General features: G+C 39.0%; 1 protein-coding gene across 4 annotated transcripts in view; it reads left to right on the forward strand.

Annotated features, from left to right (window-relative positions):
- The window catches only part of ABCC4 (ATP binding cassette subfamily C member 4 (PEL blood group)), a 161062-nt gene that overhangs the window by 10261 nt on the left and 126224 nt on the right, over nt 1-24577 (forward strand). For 2 of the 4 annotated variants that reach the window (XM_068425444.1, XM_068425447.1), the window contains exons 2-8: nt 4098-4208; nt 6450-6570; nt 7226-7450; nt 12425-12514; nt 12950-13113; nt 17709-17834; nt 20628-20877. In XM_068425444.1, coding sequence (XP_068281545.1) covers nt 4098-4208; nt 6450-6570; nt 7226-7450; nt 12425-12514; nt 12950-13113; nt 17709-17834; nt 20628-20877 — 1087 coding nt within the window. Of the gene's footprint in view, nt 1-4097; nt 4209-6426; nt 6571-7225; nt 7451-12424; nt 12515-12949; nt 13114-17708; nt 17835-20627; nt 20878-24577 lie in introns of those variants that run through there. The other 2 variants (XM_068425445.1, XM_068425446.1) reach the window with 2 other exon arrangements.

The following is a 24577-nucleotide window of genomic DNA, read 5'->3' on the forward strand; positions in this document are numbered from 1 at the left end:
TCTCACTGGAATGAATAGTCTGAAAACCTTGAGGCTTTTGGCAGTTTTTACCCTGCACTGCTATCTCCATCTGCTACTTAATTTGAAAATTCAGTCTCATACTGCGTACAGTACTTGATTGGTGTGTAGATGGGGGAAAAGAAGGGATTTGCTACAAACTGCAAGAACTCAGTGAACGGGGATGTATCATCAGTAAGTTTTTTGGAGAGTTTAAGGCCAAAGGATAAGCTAGATGACTAGCAATCTTGTCGACTTAAGATGTTATCTTTTGTCTGGTTACTTTGCAAGTGGGCTACACTATGGCTATGGTCAACACTTGCTGCTGCTCTTGGCTGTAGTGCTGAATCAAACTGACATCAGGATGGAGCAGTCGCCCTCAACAGAAGCATTGTTCTTCCTGTGGCCTGGTTGTGCTTTTTCACCATGTTTTGAAAAGTATAAGTAAAGGAATGGTGTTCTACAGAGTAACATGAAGAGCATTCTTTTTGTTTTTAAGAAGTGTATATCTAAGTGTCTTTTTAAAGTGTCTTTTATTTTCCTCTGTGCATTCTGCTACGTGCCAATAATGGACAGCACTGTTCAGCACTGGTGAGGAGTCCTGGGTCCAGTTCTGGGCTCCCCAGTACAAGAAAGACATGGACATACTGGACAGTGTCCAGTGAAGGGTCACAGGGATGATGAAGGGACAGGAGCATTTCTCCTATGAGGAAAGGCTGAGAGAGCTGTGAGTGTTCAGCCTGGAGAAGAGAAAGCTCAGGGGGACCTCATCAATGTTTGTAAATACCTAAAGGGAGAGTGCAAAGAGGAGGGAGCCAGGCTCTTCTCAGTGGTGCCCAGTGACAGGACCAGATAAAACGGGCACAAACTGAAACACAGGAGGTTCCCCCTGAACATCAGGAAACACTTTTTCACTGTGAGGGTGAGTGAGCACTGGCACAGGTTGCCCAGGGAATCTGTGAAGTCTCCATCCATGGAGATATTAAAAGTTGTCTGGACATGGTCCTGGGGTCTAGGCAGCCCTGCTTGAGTAGAGGGGTTAGACCAGATGACATCCAGAGATCCCTTCCAACCTCAGCCATTCTGTGGTTCTGTAATAAACATCCTACTTACGCTCCTTGTTAGAGTTAAATGTAAGAAAGATTTTTGTTTTCACCACCTTGGCAGCAGTAGCTAGTGGAATCTCATAACCATTTCCATAGATGTCACAAAGATTTATCTCTGTATTTTCCTGAAAGGGCTGTCTCATCCTGATTCTTATGCTAAAAGAGTTGGGGAAGATAACTTGTCCTCTATCCTTCTGTGTCAGAAAGGAGACTTGTGACTTGTTTATGAGGTACACTGTAGGCTAATACTGATGTTGCAAGAGGAGGAACACTTAGTATCAGCCACATGAGTCAACAGAAATCTTCAGATCTTTCCTATAACCATCTGTCCTGGAGCAAACAGAACCTCTCTTGTCCAGCAGGCAGAAATTGTTTGAATGGCCTTGGGGTTATTTGCCCCATGTCTGCTCTTTAGCTGTGGTCAGCATCAAGAACTGAGGCCGAAGAAGAAATGTTTCAATGGAGCAGGTTCATTCTGTCAAATCAGGCAGAAGCTTTTCTGCTGGTGAGATCATTTGATCTGTGAGACTGTAGGGAAGTTGTGGCAGTGATTCAGGCCCTGATGCTATTTGGCCATACAGTCCAAGGAACAGACTTGTCTGACAAGTACTTTCTATTTCAATTGTACCTTTAATGTACATTGAGGACTTAACAGCTCACGTGTACAGATCTTCAGTACTCGCTCTAAGAGTTTAAAAAGGGCTGTTAGGCATCAAAGATGCTGCTCTAAGGATAGAGACTTAATCTTTGAATGAAACACACAAACACTGTGCTAACACACTACATAGTGAAGGAAAAATGCTATTAATCCCGTTTGTTACATGCAGTTGTGCCATGGAGCCTGTGAAAAAGGTTTTACAGGTTCTGTCTTTGAAGAAACTCTCAGGCCCCTCTTCTAGGGTTCAGCTTGCCCCTCCACCCTCTCTAAAACTAATCAACAAACTTACAAGCCAGTGTATACAAAATTTAATTGGAACATGCCTGAGCAAGAAATGCAAAGCTAGTTGATGAGTATTCACAACCACTGTTGTGGTTGTGAATAAATAAATGCCCTGGTTGTATCATAGAATCATAGAATGGTTTGGGTCGGAAGGGAACTTAAAGATCATCTAGTTCCAGCCCCCCTGCCATGGGCAGGGATACCTTCCACTAGACTACGTTGCTCAAAGCCCCATCCAACCTGGCCTTGAACACTGCCAGAGTGGGGGCATCCACAACTTCTCTGGGCAACCTGTTCCAGTGTCTCACCACTCTCACAGTCAAGAATTTCTTCCTAATATCTAATCTGAATCTACCCTCTCTCAGTTTAAAACCATTCCCCCTCATCCTGTCACTACTTGCCCTTGTAAAAAGTCCCTCTCCAGCTTTCCTGTAGGCCCCCTTCAGGTTCTAGAAGGCTGCTCAAAGGTCTCCCCGGAGCCTTCTCTTCTCCAGGCTGAACAAGCCCAACTCTCTCAGCCTCTCTTCATAGGAGAGGTGCTCCAGCCCTCTGGTCATCTTTGTGGCCCTCCTCTGGACTCGCTCCAACAGCTTCGTGTCCTTCTTGTGTTGGAGATCCCAGAGCTGGATGCAGCACTGCAGGTGGGGTCTCAGGAGAGGGGCAGAATCACCTCCCTTGACCTGCTGGCCATGCTGCTTTTGATGCAGAAAAAGCCATCCCAGTTTTGAATGCTCACTTGTAGGCCTTCCATAAAATAATACTCTTCACCTAGAGCACTAGGTGCTGTTTTAGAAACAGTGGCGGTGAAGTCAGGGAATAATTAAGCATCAGAAACTAAACAGCAGTTATGAACTTTCACAGGGAACTGACGTCAGACAAACACCTTGCCATGAGTGCAAGAGTATTTTTTTCCAAAACAGGTCCATCCCTGACCTCTTCGTTCTGATCGTGTTGACCAGCTGAGAAAGTACTTGTAGGAAACAAGCCTGAGAGCCAAAATCCTTGTTTCTTCTGGAAACCAAGTATCATGGATTCAGTAGAGAGACAAACTAAGTGGCAAGCTGCAAGTTCCCTAACTCCCCTGTTGCCACTAAGCCATGTGTGTTTCAGAGGTGTTATTCTCTTTTGCTCCATCTCATGAACAACTTAGTTACCTTTGTGCTTTCTGCCATGCATCCATCTGCTCTGTGAGCACAGCTGATGCTGTTTGGACCTCCTTGACCTATGTTTCAAGCTTGAAGAAGGATCTAGGTGCATAAAAGCTAGTCTTATTGTTCCCTGACAGTATTATTTCATCTAACAAAATATTGCCTTTTCCAACAAACCTACAGTAGTGCTATTACAATTAGTTTTCAAAGCGCTCTCATAAAATACTGAGCTTTTAAAAAATATGTCCACTAAGGAAAATGAGCTGTTAGATAATATTTTCATTTTTTGAACCTACACACTGTGGCAGTGTGCTTTTTGTTTATATTTCCAAATGTGGGTAAGATCAGTTCTAGTAATAATCCATTATTTTACCCATTGCTACATTTGAGTGACTGTCTTTAAATTACTGACCCTAATATTTGTCAAGATGGCAGTTGAACAGCAGTTAGTTTTTTCCTCATGTAAATGAATAGCCACACTAGTTACAAAAAAAATCTTGTAATATTTATTAAAATTTTATTTACAACTCTGTCAATATTTTAATAGTTGGATTAAGTTCTGTTTTTTCCTAAATATTTAAAGGAATGCTAACTTTCCTTAAGTATAAGGGAACACTGTAAGAAAACAGTTGCCTTACGGCCAAGAAGAGTTGTGCTGGCTGTCTGGATGCCTGGGAGTAAGGTGCTATGGGCCATAAACAGCTTTAGGGAATGGGAAATGCTTTCCCATTTGTAAAATGGGGATGACTTAATTCTTAGGTAAGAGAAAAGTGCAGTAAAATGTGTGGATGTTGAGTGACACAGGAGAAGAGGAGGGAAGAAAGGGGTAAAAGAATTAAAGTAATATGTAAAGAAATTACTCTTTTGGTCTTCTGATCAGTTTATTAATAATTTGTATTTAAATAGGTGGTTAAATCCCTTATTTATTATTGGCCATAAACGGAAGCTTGAAGAAGATGATATGTATAAAGTGCTGCCAGAAGATTCCTCAGAGAAGCTTGGCGAGGAATTGCAGTGGTAAGGAGAAAAATAATTGTTCTCTTTCATTGTATTTCTGCTGGTGAAGGTGAGAGTTTTATTCCTATTCTAAAATTAAGAGATTGTTGTAAAGTTTAACATGGTCTACTGTTAAAAATGCTGAAGAACTAAGAATAATATTTAGAACTTGTTCACCATGGAAGTATTTTAATTTTTTCAAGTTATACGTAATGAAAATGCATTAGAGTATTTCCATTCTGTCATTTATAATTAATTTGACACTTTGCAGAATGCTTGGAAAAGACTTTTCATCAACTGTTACTGCAATAGTCCTTGATAAATTAATGTGAGTCTTCTGGCCTGTGGTAGAATAGCTATGGAAACTTCTAAAATTTCTCTGTATAAAAGTGGGGGAAAAAATTTTAGGTTTTTTTCTTTGTTGTTTTTGGTTTTGAGTGCAAACTGAATTGACAGCTGTGTACCTTTTATATATGTGTGTATATAAATATGTATATGTTGAAAATATGCCACTCTTTGCTAAAGTGGATAAAATGCCTTGGACATCTTAAAAGCTTGCGTCTAGGAGGTGTTTTTATTTTGTTATAAATACTCTTTCATGGACTGTATACCAATTCATGTTGTCATGGACCCAGGAGAATCTGTCTTTTTCTTTTAATAGTGCAGTATCTTCCAAGAACAACAGTTTATGTAGATTGTCTTGAACCTTGCAATAGAGAAGGTTTTTGTCTTCAAATAATCTTTTGTTAAATGTAACTAGAGGAAGAGGTGTCTCCTAGTGAACTGTGGCCTCTCTATTAAGAAAGTGTGCCCTTGCTATTTCTTGTCTTTACACTGAAGGTGGAGCAAATCAACTTTCCTAATAGTTTGGCTGGGATGAGAAACTCCTCAAGAAGTAAAAAGAATCTGGAAATAAAAGGTGTTGACCAGATCTTACATCATCCTGCTCTGGATGAGTTAACTGAAGAAAGAGGATCAGTGATAAGCTCATAGGAGTGCAGGTTTTAACATCCTTGTAGCTGGAGAACTTCGCCAAGTTCCATGGTTGTGTCTTGAAGCAGTTCAGGGAGTTTGCTCTGGAGGAAGATGGACTCTTTCCAATGATTCTTACAGTAAAAGCACGCACTTTCCGTGAGTCAGGAAATGGTAGAAAATACAGCATAAAAAAAAAAAAAAAAGGTGGTTTTTAATTCTTTCGTGTGCTTGGCCAAGAAGCAGAGAATATAATTCATAAATAGCCACCTAAGGAAGTAGTCTTTTCTCTTGGGCCAGCAAACCCCACAGAATCTACACAGTTTCGATTCTGATTCCAAAGCACTTAGACAGTAACTCTATAATCCTTGTAACAAAAAAAAAGAGAGTAAAAATAAGAACAAAAATTCCTATCCATACTGTATGCTTCAAACTTGTGTGCTTTGTGGCAAAATAATTTGGCTTTCACACCTTAGACTCATTTCAGCCCTCAAACTAGCAAGGTCAGAGAGTCTGGCATAAAATATTTAGCCTTCAGAAGCAAGGGGGAGTATCCTATCTGACAACAGCATGCTTTAAGAAGTCTGATTAAGAAGTTCTGATACCTTCTTGTTAAAATCATGCTTGTTATTACTGTCTTTGATTTTAATATGAACAGATTATGTCCTGCTTGTGGGCAGACATGTGGTAAGGCAAAGGTCTTTGCCACTCTGCTGCTGTAATCCTTGCCTTCAGAGACACGTGGGGAGTTAAGTGACAAAACTGCTGCAGACAGTTTCCTCTGCTCTTGTGCCATATCTGCTTGTCCTTATCAAAGCACATGGTGGAAAAAAGAAAGGGCCAGACATGAGACAGGGTTGTGCATCGCAACCTTTCTTGGGAAGTGCAGAGCTTATAAGAAGATAAAGACACTCCATGCTGCCTCAGTTCAGTCCATAGTCAGGAGATTGTATGATAATATACTCTTACCTGGGGTGAGTGGCTGTCTGAACTGAGAGGAGAAGAAAGAAAGAAAGGGTTCCTCATCTGCAAATATGTCAAAGGTGATAGTAGTCAACAGTGGTGAATTGTTTGTGATTATACAAGAGCAAATAGGTCTGTGAAACTAAGTACTTTGTGTTTATGTGAATGAGAAAACATGACTATCTGTTAACTTCTTTTATATTTTTTTTTTGTTGTTGTATAAAAGTGATCATGCCAATCCGTCTGTAAGTCTGTAAGTATTTTTTCCAGGTAATTGCCTTACAATTTTACTTCTGTCCTCCAGCATGCTTGCGTTTTGTTTGTCAGGTACTGGGATAAAGAGGTGCAAAAAGCAAAAAAGAGAGGAAAAACGCCACATTTAACAAAAGCCATTATTCTTTGTTACTGGAAATCCTATTTAGTTTTTGGAATTTTCACAATGATTGAGGTAAGTGGTGTAAGATGTCATACAACACACTTCTAGCTAACAGCAATGTGAAACTTGGCCTCTTAGATTGCGTGATACATAGTGATGACTTCATGCTGGGCTGTTTAGAGAACCTGTAAAGTTCATGTACTCTCTCAGAAAAGTATAACAGAACTATAGCCCCGTAGAGACTGAAAAACTGAGTCATAACTGTGGGATTATGGATGTGGAACAGAAAGCTTATTTCAGTGCAATATTTTTGAGACATTACAAGCCATTGACTTGTTTTGTAAGGCTTAGCTGTGTTTTATGAATCTGAGTGGGGTGCCCCGTAGGAAAAGGTGTTTTTGCTATATGTGAATGGCTGTAAAGAACACACTGTCATCTTTAAAAGTGGAAGTGTAACACATGCTTGTGCAATTTTTATACCATCAAAGCTTTTATTGGTAATTGAGAGAGTTCTTTTTAAAGATTCAGCTACATTTTAATGCGGAACGTATTTCTTTTGGATTATATGTTGATAAAAATTGGCTTGACATTTTAGAGGACAATAAAGACAGAATAATATGGGATGTGACTTGCAGCAGTACTTGCCTCTTGTTTGCCTGATTACAAACTTGGGTAGCATGGTATGATATGAAATTGTTAATACTTTTTTCCCTTCTTTTTCTTTCAGGAAACCCTCAAAATAATTCAGCCCATATTTTTGGGAAAAATTATTAATTATTTTGAAAACTGTGATTCCTCAGAGGAGGTAGCTTTGAGTTTTGCATATTGCTACGCAGCTGCTCTGTCTGTGTGCACGCTTATTCTAGCTATTATGCACCACTTATACTTCTATCATGTACAGCGGGCTGGCATGAAGCTGAGGGTAGCTATGTGTCATATGATTTATCGGAAGGTAAGCAAACCTGTTCACAGGTATATTTGGCATTTGACAGCTATTTCATTAGAGGAGTTTAAAAATACAGTTATGTTCGTGCTTGCAATTCCGTTGAAGTTACTCATTTGTAGAAATGTAATGCATGCTAATATGTGTCAGACCTTAAATGTCTATATGTGCTTTTGCTCTCTCCTTGGTAATATGGTGTCTGAATTGATAGCTTCAGTCCTGGTGAATGTGGTGAATTAAATAGCCCTGAAGCCTAGGAGGAGCTACTGATTTTTGCCTGATCCTGGTGTCGTAGAGGAGCCCCCCACCATTGCTGGTGTGCTGGAGCGGTAAGAGGCTGTCAGCATACAGGAGGAGAGAGGCAGAGCTCCGAGGGGATGCTGGCAGTTACTTGGCCTGGCAGTTTCATCCCCAGGGAGGACGTTATGCTTGGCTGTCACCATCTGCTTCAGCACTCTCAGTTGCCTGGGAGTTGCTTCACTGTCCAATTTCCGCCCCCCCCCAGCCCTGTTGTGGTTAATGGTGGGTTTTATTTATATTTTCTTACAGCAATGCTGTAGAGCTAGTGAGTTGCTTCCTTTGCGGATCAGAGAGTCTGCCCACCTCTCTCAAGGCATCCATCAGGTTAGGTCAGCGAGAGGCTGCTGCTGCCCCCTCCAGACTGGGGTGGATGCTCCGTGTCTTCATAGGCAGATCCCTTTAGTATCCCACCTGCTTGGTGGGGAAGGAAGGAGTGGGCAGAGGAGAGACTGTTCAGAATCAAGCTGAATCCTAAAGGTAGGGTAGAGCTGTTTTTTAGTATCAGTTGCTATTTTTACTGTGGGAGCATTGGAGTCCTTCACTAAAGCCAATGAAATGTGAGAAGGGATGTACATTCAGTAAGCTGTGGTTTCTTCGCTGTCTGCGTGTCCTGATCAAGAAATAGCTGTCCTCGACTACAGGTGGAGCCGAGGCCCCTGTCAGATGGAAAGTGGAACAAGAGAAGTTATGGATATTACCTACAGGAAGGAGTTGAGTGACATCCAAGATGAAATGCTAGCCTTGGTTTGTTCTGGGGAGCAAGCAACCCGATTATAAATGTCTGCTTTTCTCTTCTGAAGCTGTTGGCAATACCCAAACCATTGAGTCCGTCTCTCCTTCCAAGCAGAAGGTCCCTGCTGGGGATGTGGAAGGGAAAATGCCCTATCTTTCTAGCTTTAGTGCTCCTAGAGTAGTGACCTGCCAGTTCTTACTTCACCAAAGAAGTTTCATTGACGAATCAGGACTGTAAGGTTTCTTTAGAATGTAAAGAAATCCATGTTATTTTAATGATTAAACATAGGTACTATCCACTTAAGGCAAACGTTTATACTACTGATATGGGTCATGCAATGGTTTTGGGCAAAGCAGTAAAGTGAGGAGAGTAAAAGTGGCCCCACTGTAAGTGTTGATTGCTTTTCATGCACGTATTTATTCTCCTCACCTTGGAAATGAACCTCTGGGAACTCGGCTCTAACATGGCACACTGCTTTCTTGTACATAAACATCTCTCTAAGGTATTAATTTACTAAACTGATTATCATAACACAGTTTGAAATTCATGAAATATGTATGTAGTGATGTTGTTTGTTGCTGTGTTGATATTAGCTTAGAAGCTTGGAAAAGAAATGTTCATAATGTGCACCCTTACCTCTAGAGATGTGATTAAATGGAAAATTAATATCCCCTCATCTCATAAACGTTTACCCCTGAGGGTGAAGGCTGAGGTCACAGCAGAACATTGATAAACCTTTCTGATCATTTGTCTTTGTTATCTGAGGCTTATAGATAGGTCATACTTTCTCTTTGTCCTCATACAGGCTTTTGAAAGAATCTGGATGCTAATTCACCAGCACTTTTGTGGTGTTCGTTAATTGCTGTGGTAAATAAAAACTTGGATTTGCAAGGATGAATGGGTTGGATGAGCGAGCATCCTTAACAGAGAACTTCAAATGCTTGTAATTCTTAAGTTTTAGACCCTTTTTCATTTCCTGGAAAGTTAAAATCTCATTTGCAAAAACCTTGTATTCATACTCCAAGATGTTTTGTGATCACGAAGAAGGATTAGTGATGCACGCAGGAAGCTGGTAACAAAAATGAAAATGGAATCTAGTCTCATGACTCACAATTTCATGGTCTAAAACCAAAGGCTACTTAATGGGAGGCTGATAGTTTTTTGTTTTTTTTTTTTTTATTTTTTTTGAAGACTTAACTTTTAGAAGCTCTTTGAGGTTCAGAATAAACACTAAAGCAGTTTAGGCTGTGGAGTAGTTGGTTGAGACAGAAAGCAGCCAAAAAGGTGTCAGGAGTTATTTGACTGAACACTTACATTATTCCTTTCTATGGTCAGTTCTCCATTTTTAACGTGCTTTTGAATTAACTGGTTGGGGCAGGGCGAGATTAAAACACTGAGGTGGGAGTACAGAAGGCAAAGAATGGTTAAAGAATTGAAATTGGGCCTGTGCAATTACATCTGGGGGAAAAGAAAATTTTAATGTAAGACATCAAGTGTACAAACTGCTATAGTTAGTTAATATAATTAAAACTGCTTTCCTTGAGAAAGGCTGCTTGCTGCTAAATACATGTGTATGGAAAATTTATAGACAGAAGATCAAGCAGATCTTTGTACTCAAAACAGGTAATTGGCAAATGTAAAATAAAATGTAAATTCAAACTACAGTTGCTTTTTGAAAAGATGTGTGGCTCTAGATAATCTTCAATAGTATCTCTTACCTTCAGAGTGAATTTATAAATGTTATGGTCAAAGGAGTATTTAAAGCCACAGTGTACTGACTGTGGGTGGGATAGAGTTAATTTTCTTTGTAGCAGCTGGTATGGTGCTGTGTTTCGGATGTAGTAGAAAGGGAAAGTACCAAAACAGGACTTCTTGACAGAAATCGGTTATAAAAGTTAAACTGCTGTCTTGTGTCCTATGTTTCCCTTCTGTATATTTTGCAGTCTAGACAGGTCCATTCAGCCAGTAAAATGTAAGCTTATTTCACTTAAAACAAAACAAAACAAAGAACAGCGCTACTTCAAAAGTAGTTTTGAAGCAGGAAGGGAAGAAAGGACTAAAATTGCATTGCCACTGGCGATGGGAACGGCTGTCTCTTCCCTGAGAAGACAAATCAGTCACAGACGAGCACCTTCCTTTTGGCTCAGATGCTTGCATGGTCCCTCCAGAGACTGTCTTGGTCAAAATGAACTGGGCAAGTACATCACTGCCTGTGTCTGAAATAGCGAGGAAGAGGTCAGAAAAGTGACTCAGGTGGCGGGTCCAAGACAGACCCAGGCCGTGGGCCACTAGCAAGACACCAGTGTAGTATCTCTCGTGTGGCTCAGGTGGACCTCAAATAGCAGATACGTCTGTGTTGTAAAGGAGTAAGTAGCAGTAGGTGCTCTAACACACCCAGGTGGGCAACTTCTTCAAACACGCATCGCTTGAACTCCTATTATTATGGTCTGTGGATGTCTGAGCTTTTCTAGGAGCTTATCAGCCTTGATCTGTGGTGTGGAGTAAACATGATAGAAACGTGGATGTGCTGTGGCTGCATGACCTACACGCAGCTTCGTGGGGGATTTCAGATGTACGAGAGACAAATGGCTTAAGACAGGGAACGAAGCAATGATTTTCTCAAATAATTAAATATCATCTCTTGTATAGCCAGTATCCTAGATTTATCGTTGGAATATCAGAGGAATTTCTTAGTGGAGTTTTAAATGTTTCTGCCTGCTGGTTTCAATGAAGTTAGGGTTGGGATTCTTTCTGTGGTTCATACCTTCATAACCCAACAGTGAGGTGCCAGAAATGTAAGGCACTTGGTTTGAAATGATCCTTTGAATAGTACTTTGATGTCTGATGCTTTTGGACCTGATTTAAAATACTGGAACAATATTTTTGAAACAATTAGTGCTTTTCAGGTTAGATTATCGATCAAAAACGAATCCTAATAATAACTGTTTGTAGAGGGAGAAGTAGATGTGCAGTGCCTAAAAAATGCAAAGTGTTTTTGAGGAGTGAACTATTCCTGTTACAGGAAAACGTGTAATGTGTTTTGTATATTTTTTTATTTGTGCTGCAAAACTGTGTTTTCTTTCTAGCAGGTGTAGAAGGAAGCAGAGTCTGTTATCTGCATCTTTGAGCTATTTCAGTTTGGATCTTTGCAGTAATGTTCAGACTACATATTTCCAGATGTTTTTTTTGGGGGGGTATTTTATAATCACATACTATTTTCTACTGATTAACTAATTTATTAACCTATAAAACATTTGATATTTACTTTTGTAGCTTTTCACAGCATGTGCTAAACTCCATTTAATATAATTCAGACATCTTACAATTTTACAAGAGTTATTAACAAGGGAAATATTTGTGGATTTGTAAAGGGATTTTAACTCTGATTTGCAAAGACAGAAAGCACAGTTTGCAGTGTTAATAAGAACTGATAGTGTAAAATGAATAACTTGGGGTTTTTGTCTTCTATCAGGAATCTCATTCAAAACAGAATTCTTTCAATTGGCCAAACATTGTCCTGATTTTAATTTGGTCTTCAGGTGGATTTTTCTGTTCCTTTTTTGAACAGGTGCTCATAAAGTGGGGGAGAGCAATGCAAATGAAAAGTTACAGGCTCTTTTTGTTTAGTTTTAATAACTTGCTATGTTGGTATTTTCCCATTTTTAGTCACTTCAGACATGAAGATAGTTCTGGCACTTTTGTTCGTGCAGTCCTTCCCTCGACTTTTTTTTTTTTTTAAATATATTCTCTTCTTCAGGACTTTCTTCAGAATATTTAACCTAATCCACATGTCATCTAAGGTTCTTGAACTGTTCCCAGATATTCTCAGGCAAAAGCTGAAATGTGCCTTCAGCTTTTGCCTCGGTATTGTATTTGTGTACTGAGTCTTTTGTGTATAGGTGTCCTATGCTCTATAAGCTGTGACAATTTGAGACTTCTGACTTTTTTAGGCACTTCGTCTCAGCAATGTGGCTATGGCAAAAACTACCACTGGTCAAATAGTAAATCTTCTGTCAAATGATGTGAACAAATTTGATCAGGTAAGAATTATTACAGATCTTTCGATGGGGCTGAAGAAATTGTGGGGTTTGAGTTAAGAAGTTTTTGTTTACAACTGGTGATTGTTTCTTATGGACATTTCTTCTAGTTGTTTCTCAAACATCACAGAAAGGGAAAGATTCTCTTGAAATATGGGAGGAAAACATACTTCCCCCCCGCCCCTAAATATTTTCCTGCTGTTTTCCTAAGCTCAGAGAAATGTTTGTGCATGAAGGTAAAACAAAATCAATGTGGTAATTTGCTTACTTTCTGGAGGTTAGGCACCTCCATGTAGACTTAGGTCTCTGAATCTGGTGCAGAATTCTCAGTGGATGCCTCAGTGCCTGCCGCAGGCAAAGGTGATACTTCAACTTTGTGTTATTAGGGTTTAATTTTTTAGCTAAGACCAAAAGCTTGTTTCTCAACTATTTGCCTAGGTAACGATTTTCTTGCACTTCTTGTGGGCTGGACCAATTCAAGCTGTAGCAGTAACAGTACTTCTCTGGATGGAGATAGGCCCATCATGTCTTGCAGGAATGGCAGTTCTGATCATCCTTCTTCCTGTCCAGACCTGCATTGGGAGGCTTTTTTCTTCCCTAAGGTAAGGTTGCACATGTTGGGTTGTAGGTATTTTCTGTCCTGGGTTTTAAGGTGTGCGTACTGGATGGAGGTGGAGTACAGCTCTGAGATCAGCTTCCGTCTGATGAGGTTTTTTGCATTGTCTTTTATCTTTGCCGATGTTTTTCATAGTTGCTAATGTGAGATTTCTGAATTCTTCTTTAGTGACTTGAAGTGATCTGTCTTCCAGACATACTGAAAATATCTGCTACTCATTAGCTCTCCAATATATTAAAAGAGTTGGGCTACTTCTGTAGCTACCTTGCTGTAGATCTTTGCGTAGAGTTGTGTAACTCCTTAAGCTTTGCCTTCCCGCATTGATGCTTAGGGAGTGGTTACTGCAAAGGCAACACTGTCAGTCCTGCCGTAAGTTTGACTTATTGGGATGATACAGGAGTTGCAGCAGAAAGCTGTGAAGGTTTCATGTTCAAAGATCTTGCTCTCTCTCCTCCAAGACAAAGATGCAGAGAGGAAAAAGGGGAAGGAACTGAGAGAGAAAGGAAGAACAAAATTATGCTAGTGGTTTTGATGCCAGCTGTGAGGTTTCTAACTGTAAAGTCCTAAGCTGTGGAGATACAAAATGACTTTCCATTAATTTTCCATTATCAGACAAATTTATTTTGTTTTTTTTCTGTGACTTCCTCATAAAAAAAAAAAGACTTACCTCAAGTGGGAATATTGAATTATCTTCAATGTTCTTTCTTCCTGACTTTCTTTTTCTTGTGTATTTAATCATGCTCTACTTATATCATGAGTTTATAAATGACTTCTGCATCTAAATGGGAATATATTCGTGTTCCTTTACTGTGTACACATATGCTTAGTAGTGTTACGCATCTTTGTTGCGTTTGTGTTTAGGGTGAATGGGTTCCATCTAGCTCTTTGGACAAGTAAAACTTTTTTTAGTGAGGTACTGTTGTTTTCACATTGTATTTTAAGACAAGGTTTCCAGAGGTATTGAGACTGGCATTGCCATTGCATGGCTAGGTACGAAGAGAGAGATGAGAATTACAAAATGAGACCAACTCTTAGACTTCCTTGTATTTGTTCTCCCTATGATAGTCTTCAGTTATTATGCTCACATGCTTATTTCTCAAATAATGAGCCATTCAGTGTTCTCTGTCAAATTCTTAGTTTTTTTATGATAAAACCTGTTTGTAGAACGCTGCCAATGTATTCTTACATGTGCATTTTCACTGCATGTGTAATATGCATGCATAAGTATCAAGCTGCTTCACTGCTGGGTTTTTTGAATTTTAAGTTTTTGAGGTTTTGAGCTTTGAGTCAATAGCTGAAATACTTAGCACTTAACTGGTGCCTTATCTATGAAGAAAGGCTGAGAGAGTTGGGGTGGTTCAGTCTGGAGAAGATAAGGCTCTGGGGAGCCCTTATTGCAGCCTTTCAGTACTTAAAGGGGGCCTATAAGAAAGATAGGGACAAACTTTTTAGCAGGGCCTGTTGCAATAGGACAAGGGGTAATGGTTTTAAACTAAAAGAGAGTGGATTTAGACTAGATATAAAGAAGAAGTTTCTTACAGTGAGGGTGGTGAAACACTGGAACAGGTTGCCCAGAGAGGTGGTAGATGTCCCATCCCTGGAAATGTTCAAGGTCAGGTTGGATGGGTCTGAGCAACCTGATCTGGTTGAAGATGTCCCTGCTTACTGCAGGGGGCTTGGAACTAGATGACCTTTAAAGGTCCCTTCCAACCCAAACCATTCTATGATTCTATGAGTGTCCATGGTGGTAAGCATTATTATCCCCATTTTACATATGGGAAACTGAGGCACAAAGAGATTAAGGGACTTGTCCAGCATCAGACAACAAGGTGACAAAAATCTCTTCTTGAAGGTATGTATTTTAAAAGTTAATCAGTGGCAACGTAATGTTGTTTGGGTTTTCTCCCCATTCATTAACATCCACTTGTTTGGATGCAGCGCAAGGGAAAGAATTTGCTAACCAGAAAAGCTTTTGCTTGTCTACGTGTGCACAGATCTTTGTATTTGTGAATAGAAATGTGCAGTGAACAGAAGGAGTTAATGGAAAAACTGAAGTGAATTCCAGCTCCGTAATGATGAGTGTGTTCACATTGCAATTGCTGGGAACCTGCATGGATTTAAGGAAATCAGACTGTGAAGAAGTAATTTAAGGATTAAAGCTTTTGCTAAAATCCAGGCACTCTCAGTGTGGCAGCTAATTTGTGCTATTATTCAGCTTTGTACTTGTGACCCAGTGTTGCAAACACATATATGTGCGCCAGTTTATGATGCAGGCGTTAGCTTCAGTGCTATAGGAGTTTGCAGAAACAGACTCAATATCCTATGGAATGGTGTACACTGTATTATGCAGTATTGCTTTTATCTGCACGAGTACTAGAAGTTTTACAAAATACACATGATGTAATATATTATTTGAGAAACAGTTAGTGGACTGAAGAGCATTTTGTATATATTTATTCACAAGAGCTCAACCCTTTCACTGCTTAGCCATGCAACTGTAATATTCTCATTTAAAGCCCTTTTTTTTTTTGGAGAAAAACTATGCAGAACTGCTGTGTCAGACATGATTAAAACCCACCAAATATGCCTCATGAAAGCAAAAAAGGAATTCTGCAACTTGCTTAATTTAGAATAGTTATTAGTATCATAGAGGGGACTTTTCAGACATTTGAAAAATTTTCAGGTCTTTTCCTGTTACGCTCTTAAGCATGCTGTGTTGAGCATGTGTTTCCCAGTCGTCCTGATCTGCATGTACTCTGAACTTAATATTTTTAAGACTGGGGATGTGCCTTCCTCTGCTGTAAATTGCCATCAGTGCGCTGGAAGTCTGTGTACTTTAAACCAATATATAGTATCTCTGAGACTGTGGCTTCTGGTATGTATGTACAAAATATGCTTTTTGCAATGTAGAGGAGTGTAACTGAAAAAAAAAAAAGAAGAAAAATATCCCCCCACCTCCCAGCCTGTTGAACATTTAAAAACAATTTGAAAGAGGGTGGTTACTATGATAACATTTCAGCAGGAAAACCGAAAAATTGGCTTATGAGACCTATAGCCTTTTTGATTCACACAATTTAAAAAAGAAACCTCCATTAACTTTATTATTTTGAATCATCTTCAACCTTCTATTATCTGGAGACCGAGCCTGGAAGTTAGGTCTGACAGGGGACTGTTTTAAAAGGTTGCAGGTGAGAATTGTTGTTTGCTGCTGCAGACGCACGAACACCACATGCTAAATTTTTGCTTTTTGCAGTGATGGTGTGTGTATGGGGAAGAAAAGGTGAGCTGTCACATTCTTTGAGGAATTGTTTTTCTTTTAGTGTTTCTTTTTGAAAAAGGGAAAGAGGACTTAGCAAAGATAATCTTCTTCCATGTCAGTAGGGGTGGTTTAGGCTAAGCTGTTTTCGTAGTCTTAATAAGAAGCCTTGATTATGTTAGGGCCAAGTTCCTACATTTATTTTGTCAGTTTTCATGTATAAATATTTTTTAATACCCTGCTTCAGCCATCCCAGTGTTTATGGAATGCTGGTGCTAAGAAGTTTTTTTAAAATGACAAGCAGGCGCCTGAAATTCTTTCCACTTAAGTGCTTTAAACATGGCTATTTCTTCCAGAGTATCACAGAAGTCTTACAGGGGGCAAGTTAAGCTGACAAAACCCAGCAATCCCTTCTAAAGAGCTTTTATTTTTTTTTTAAATATGATCTCTGAATCTTAACTTTTATTGGTATGTACAAAAATAAGTAATTTAACAGCAAAAGGTATGCTTTATCAAAATAAGGCCTACCATAGCTCACTGTATGCGAAGTATGATTGTCTACATGAATGAATTCAGAATTGTAACAGGCTTCATTAGCATGGTTTATGCAATCATTACATAGCTTTTAGCTTTCAATGTTTTTTTCCTAATTAAAACTGTGACTTCATTATTTAATTATATGTATTTTCCAATTTGTTCATCAGTGCAAATATAATGTGGGACTAAAATAGATTGACTTTAGTGTTAATTACAATTAATTCTTAAATAATAATTATTTGTTAAACAAAACCATATCTAGGTTAACTCTCCTAAATTACAGCTTGTGTACTGGTACTAAGTAATCTTTGCTTCAACTAGAGTTAATCTTAAAAAGACACAAATGGAGGCCAGTTTCTTTAGCAACATCAAAAGAGCCTTATAAGAAGGGTTGTTATTTTGGCATTTCAAAACCATTTTTAAAAGTAACTTTCTGATTTTTGTTTAGTTCTAGATTTAGTATTTGTAATATCTCTTTATTTGAGGCTTTTTTGTACACAAATATGTTGTTTAAGGAATACCATGTGTTGTTGCAAGCTGACATAATTCTGAACATTGAATCAACTCCTAGTTCCCTGAGAATAGGGAATACCAGGGATACAGACATACCGAGTCTGTCAGCTGTGTGTCAGCTTTAAGATAGTTTTAGGAAGACCCTGTAATGCAATGACAATTATATGAATCCTCTTTACAAGTAAAAGCAAAAACTTCATTAATATGAGTATGTTATGTGATCCTACATAGTCTCTCTTGAGAATCTGAGAATTTTTACTTTGTGCTACTTACAGAAGCAAGACAGCCGCCTTAACAGATGTCAGGATTAGGACCATGAATGAAGTCATAAGTGGTATGAAGATAATAAAGATGTACGCTTGGGAAAAATCATTTGCGGAACTTGTGAATGGTTTAAGAAGGTAATCCTGGAAAGATACAGCTATGTGATATATTTTCCATTTTTTACATGTCAGTAAATGTATTATTTGTGCTTTAAAGTGCACTTTACTTGAACTTCTTTGTTTTTTTTTTTTAAAAACTTTCTATAGCAAGAATGGAGGAATGAAAATATATCCTAAGGGGACAGAAAAAGATAAAAAACCTTTGATATTTACAAAACCTGGTTTTTTTTTAATGCTTCCTTTCATGGTTGTGTTTAAAAACAGCAACTAATAAACTGTGGTAGTTGTAATTGAACAATTTCATCCTCACAGTTCTGTAAACTAATAGCAAGGAACCAATAAGCAGACATTCCCCTTATGAGGAATACATGGAATCTGACTTTCTGTCCTAAACGATAGCATCCTCAGGTAGTACTCTGCTTCCCTTTCTGCGTTTTGAAGTATTGCTGCAGCCATCTGGGAAGGGTGGAGAGGAGAAAGACAGCAGCTGGCAAGGCCAGCTGAGTTTGGTATCTTAAGGCATTTCATTTCAGAGGTCCATCAGCATCTGATTAAAACTTAAATTCAATATTCAATCAATATTTGTGCTTTTACTTGGCAGTATAAGAGCATTCAGTGCTAAAGCATAACTGTGGGAGTTCGGTGCATATTTCTCATTGTTTGATTTTCATGTTAGGTCCCTCTCCAGCATAGGAGTAGAAGGTTGTTATCCTGCTGTAGATTCTCTGATTTTTTCTTTTTCTTTTTTTTTAATTTGTTTTATTTGTAATTCCTTTTTTTTTTTAAGGTTTTTTTTTTCTTTACATCCATGTAAATCCAGGCTTGCAAACCTGCTAATGTTCCCTGAGACGTTTCTTCCCATGCACTTAATCCTTTCCTCCTTCAGATTATAGGATCCTGTGCTGATTGAATGTTCTCGATTGATTGAAAGCTTTGCTCTCTTGTGTGGAGCCAGAGAGGATATTTCTTTATTGAAAACTTCCTCAATGGGCATATGCACATCACTAAACTTTAGATTTCCATGTTCAACACCTCATTAGGATTAGAGGCTTCCTTTTTAATGATGGAGAGAAATAAGCTCTTCCAAAATACATCTTGAACCCTCTTTCTTTTATTTAACTGCACTGTGGAAAACTGTAGTTAGAGGTCTTGAATTCAGCTAGGGGGTTTATTGCCCAGTATTTCTACAGTGGCCCTTCACAGTTGCTAAGACAGCATCTGAACTCCTCCCTTGCTTTTTTCCCGTGGCTATCTGTGTTAGTTTCCTTTGATATAACTCCGTGCCTTAAGACAGTGTAGTATATTATATACAGCCTGTGGGTAGGCGGTAATTTATCTGATATTTATGGAGAGTAGCACAAAGAACTTGCTGATTATCCACAGATAGTGAGAGGATTATTAAGGATTATTAGAGGGTGGGAAAACAGTTTCATCCAGGATTGTAGAAATAATTGAATTAGACCCAATTCAAATAGTTTACATAAAAATGTTCTTTCACTGTACTCTGGAGATCAGAGATTGTGAACCCTTAAGCTGAAAAAATAAGTCTTTGAAACTCTTTGAAAGTCTGTCAATTCAGCCAATTTGGCGAGTATAGTGGGAAAGTTGCTTAACTAGTTTTCCAGTAGTGCATCCTGCATCCTTCTCTCCGTTAAGTGAGGACTTCATTTACTTCAAATTGTATAATCATAACTTGAGTTTCTAATCTTAGTATATAGTTCCGAGTGGAAGGTAATCAAAATGATCAAGATTTTCCCTGAGAATTGCCAGAATATTTGGGAAGAGAAATTAGGAATTGTTTCAGGATTTTATATTTTATATTATTTCAAGCAGGTAAAATTAGAATATATGGGGAAATAGTAAGTTGCTATGGCTCTCTTGATGATAAAGAAAAACTATTATTTTAATAAGAAGTTAAGCCTAATGACATACATATTGTAGACACTGCAGTAACATTTTGAGGATTGGACTTGATGAGTCATTTAGAAGTAGAAAGTGAAATTTAACTGAAGTGGAAATTGAGAACATATGCATCAGCAGCTTTTCAGTTGCTGGAGGGCGACTTATGTGTCGGTGCAGTACTTCAATCACTATTTAGCTCTGGTAGTGGCTGGCAGAACAATTGGCCTCACAGATCACTACTTTCTGAATTATGAACTAGAATTTCTAGAGCAAAAGAAGCCAGGAGCAGGGTCCAAATCTGGAAGGATTTAGACTGAGATCAAAGGAAATACTGCAATCCTGTGATCCAGCTTGAGGAGCAGCATCTGAATAATGGCAGATACTTGGGCCATGGGTGAACTCTTGATCTTTTGGAAGTTGCCCTGTTCTTTCAACTGCAGAGTATGTGTTGATCTTCTCAGGAGTTTTGTGACTGAACTCTACTGGATTTCGATATTGGAAGGATAGGAAGTTGTGGGTGCTTGGCCTTCATATAGAGGTTTTTTGTCTTTGCTCTTGTATGTAACCCAGAAAGAATCAAAGCAGATTAGAATCTGAATTAAAATACTAGTTTGACCAAAGCGGAAAAAAACAGTATTTTGGTTTTCTGTCTCTGAAAAATAATTATTTTCTATAGCTAATAAGGTATTAAATATAATAATTATCCCCCCTCAATTTCTAAGCCTTTTAAATTATCTTTTGTTATTTACTGTATAACATACTTTCTTTACAGTTCTTTACATATGAGTTGGGGTGGTGCAAGGGGAGGAGAAAGGATATGAAAGTAAAACCCTGAGAGTGTGTTTCCCTTGTTGAGAGCAACTGTAATGAGAGAGATTGATTGTGATTGTTTATATTTTGCATTTTTAGGAAGGAGATTGCCATGGTTTTGAAAAGCTCCTACCTTCGAGGACTGAACTTAGCTTCTTTCTTTGTGGCAAGCAAAATAACCGTGTTCATGACTTTCATGGCTTATGTACTACTTGGCAATGTTATCTCTGCAAGTCGGGTGTTTGTTGCAGTGTCCCTGTATGGTGCAGTAAGACTGACAGTAACTCTGTTCTTCCCTGCGGCTGTTGAGAGAGTATCCGAGGCAGTGGTTAGCATACGACGAATCAAGGTATGGTTATTGGTTTGAATGGTATGTGGATTTCTTCTCTTATTCTAACGTTGTTTTAATGTCACCAACAAAAGCAGCCTTATTTTAGTTTTGCAGATTGGGATTTTTAATGAAAGAACCTATTTTGAAAACTGAATGTGTTGCTGTGTCAGTATGTGCAAAAACATGAAATGCACTGTAGGGCAGGCTGAAATGTAGGAGAAAAGTGTATGTGCTAAGAGGCATTGTAGACGTTTTTGAAGTAAGGGGAACGTGTGCAGATGCATGGGGATTAGGAGTTGAAGGACAAAGGTGGCAGATGGGAGCTGTAAGGTTCATATTCCATGTGCGCTGCACTACCATGTCAGCTATGGAGGGCTACCTGGTGTCTTGCACTGATGTCAATACTGGAGTGAAGACTCAAATTCAATAAGGATGAACATCAGTAATGCTGCTGGTGTGGCAGATGGACTTTGTTTGGTTTCCTGTGTTAGTGTGTGTTGTGAATAAAATAGCTGTATGTACCAGTACAAACCAGCATGTTTGCTGTATGTATCAGTACTTTAGCATAAGCTGCAAGAGCAAGACTTAAATGCCAAATGCATTTTGAATTTAAAACTTAATCCCAAATTGTCAGGTTATCAAAATACAGAATTAAAGCATGCCAGCCATTTTAGAACTTAATTTTGAAACAAACCCCAGGTTAATCTAGTCTAGAATAGGGAAAACAAACACCTTAGATGTAATCGTATGGCTTTGCATAGTGTCACTATGCATTCGTTGATGACAGTAGCTAAAAATCTCCAATTTTATTTTCTTCTCCTTGTGCTTGACTATAATAAATCAGTTTTTTCATCGGTAAATTTGCTAATTGTACTAAGCCCACACAAAAACTATGTATTAAACAGGTAATCTTTGCACTTCAAAGAAGCATTTTGTAAAAGTTGATGCAAACAGCGTTAGAAAAGGTTAATGTGTGAAAATCATGACCACAGCAGTACTGTAGGCAGTAACATGTATTATTACTGCTTAAACTAAACTGGGAGGGGAGAGAAGTGCTTGGGATACTGGATGTTGCACACTGTCTTTTCTGTACGCTTACACACTTGGTGTTCAGCTCCAGGGCAGTGCTCTTTCAAGGGATCTTTAAAGCTGCGTAGATTGAGAGACATGGATGGCTGAAAAAGATGCCTTAGGAACACGGGAATGGCACTTGATCAGAGGCAGTGACAATCTGTTCCCTTTTTTTCTTCTGACTTCTTTTCCAGCATATCCTGGTGGTCACAAGATTTTTCTTCTAACAGCCGGCTCCGACTCCCCTGCACTTATGATTTCTTAGGGATGTTTTTTGGAAACCAGCTCCAGAATCGAGGTTCATTGGGCAAAGAATTGTCCTAATGAATCTGGAGCATCCTTGATGCCGTTGCCAACTTTTTAGCTTCCATTTCCCACACTGCAAAGTGTTTCAGGGTTGGACATTTTGCTACTGAATGACAAGATGCTGACTGACCAGAGAAGTGTTACTGAAACGTAAATAAGTGGAAAGGAATTAGGAGAAGAGAGTAGGAAATACAGAAAAAATTATTAAGATGATGGCTAGGTGTATTTGGGCAAAACTGAAAATGTTTTTTTTTTTAAGAAGGTACTTTCTCTTAGGTTTTGTAGAACAAGTGAGGTTTCTGCACTGATCTTAAAGTACACTCAGATGGAGAGAAGGAAGCAGGAGACGCTATGCTTCAGGTGACAATAAAGAATGATAGTCAGATGGGAAGCAGTAGCCTTTCCTCCATATTCATTTATACATACATAAGAACTGTGTGGCAAGAAGAATATTGTGCTCTCCTTGTTGTGTTTTTCACCTAAGGTTTCTTTTCCCCTCACCCTAGCTACACATCTGAGAGCTGGTCTGCGTCTCTTCTTGAAGGTCATTCACTCTTTTGCGATGGAGCAATAGGCTCAAGGTCACCTCGTGAAACAACGTGAGAGCAGTTGTTTTTCAGAGGGTTGTTTTGGCAGACACACAGAACAGAGGACAAGTTTCAGCTGGGTACAAAAGACAGAGATTTCTCTTTCAAGAACACAGTAGTATCTCAAGCTAATGTTTGCTTCTCAGCATCCTGTGGGATGGTAGCAAGTTTATTTTTCTCTGCATGGAAGATTATTAAGTACAAAAAGAATGGAAGACTGTTTTAAGAGAACTTAAAGAATCTCTAAGGCTTAAGTTATTTTACTGCATTTGAAAGTTTTATTTGTAGTGCTGATTTTTTCCCCCCACAGTTTAAAATTCATGTTGTTAACCATATAACTTTTTTCTTCATTTGTACTAGTTTTATTTGAAATCTTATGTGATACTGTAACATTTTTGAGTTAAATGTCTAGCTAGGATTTATACCTGGGATGAATGCTACTGCTAGAAGAGAAATTTCTGGTAAACACAGAGACAACAGGAGACTGATTCCTTGCTTGTAACTGCTGTGGTATTTCAGCCATTGTCTAAATCCAATAACGCTTCTGAGGTCTTTTCTCAAGGCATGCACCCCAGTCCTGATTTAGGCTGTGTTTGGAGTTTCTTTCCCTGCCTACCACCCTTTTATCCTGAGCTCTCTTTTACACACATACTCGTTTGGGCCTGCCTATCTAAAACAGCGCTCAGCAGTACTCACCTGGCCAGAGAGCTCAGGCGTGTGTGGCTTTGCACTTTTGCCTTTTGATGGAGATTTATGTGCATGTGCATTGAGTTTGCAGACTGCTGCATTAAAGCGCTTCAGTTCTCACCGCTCTCTATGAAATGGTACCCAGCAGCTGGAGGTTGAGCAGTACCGCTGTGCCTGTTCACACCTAGCAGTACCTGCCCTCCCATGGCTCCTGGCATCCTCTTTCTGTTTCTTCTTAGTGACTGACTTCTGTAAGTCTTCAGCAGCTGTCTTGCATCTGCAAACTGTTAGCTCATTACCTGTTAATTAGTCTTGGCTTCTAAGATCAAGGCCGCCTTTCTTTCTCAAAATATTGTCTGCTAGAGGCCTATTTAAGGTCTTTATGCTCTGTGATTCAAAGCATGATAGAATTTTTCAGTGTATTTGTCTTAAACTTGTGGTACCTGTTATCCTTGAAAATTTTCTTTAGAATTTGCCCCTTTCCTCTCTAAATGTCTTTGAGCTATTTGTAATCTAGCATTGGGCAAGGTGTGCTAGAAATGCAGCTGTGGTACAAAAGTACACATTTATGCAACTTGAAGGAAAGATTCTCTGACTGGGATATAATGTAGAAGTACAGTAGTAAAAGGTCAATGAACCAGTTATGCAGGCCTAAGCCAGTTTTCTGTTAATGCCATGGACTTTAAAAGGAGCAGGGGTTCAGATAGTGTTCTGCAGCATTTTTTGTCACTGGAGGAGTGCTTAATAGGGACGGTGGACAACTTCTTACTGTGTCCTCGTTGGTTTTTTGATCAAAACTAAAATAAAATAAGCCTTCACCATCAAAGCAGTGGAATGATAAGGTATTGCAGTGAGGGTTTCACCTCTTCTGTGTGGGAAGGGGGAATCTAGCAATTATAAGGTATGTCAGTGTTTGAAGTGAAAAACAGCGCTGGTTCTTAAGGTCCATTTGCTTCAGGAATTCTGTTTTATTGAGCAGGTTGTTGTTAGAGTCCCATAGTACTTCTATGCTAAAAATCTGCACTTTTGTTTTTTTTGGAGGCGGGGGGACTGCTGGCTAGTTAGAG

The sequence above is a fragment of the Nyctibius grandis genome, chromosome 2, assembly GCF_013368605.1.
Source record: "Nyctibius grandis isolate bNycGra1 chromosome 2, bNycGra1.pri, whole genome shotgun sequence".
Lineage (NCBI taxonomy): Eukaryota > Metazoa > Chordata > Aves > Nyctibiiformes > Nyctibiidae > Nyctibius > Nyctibius grandis.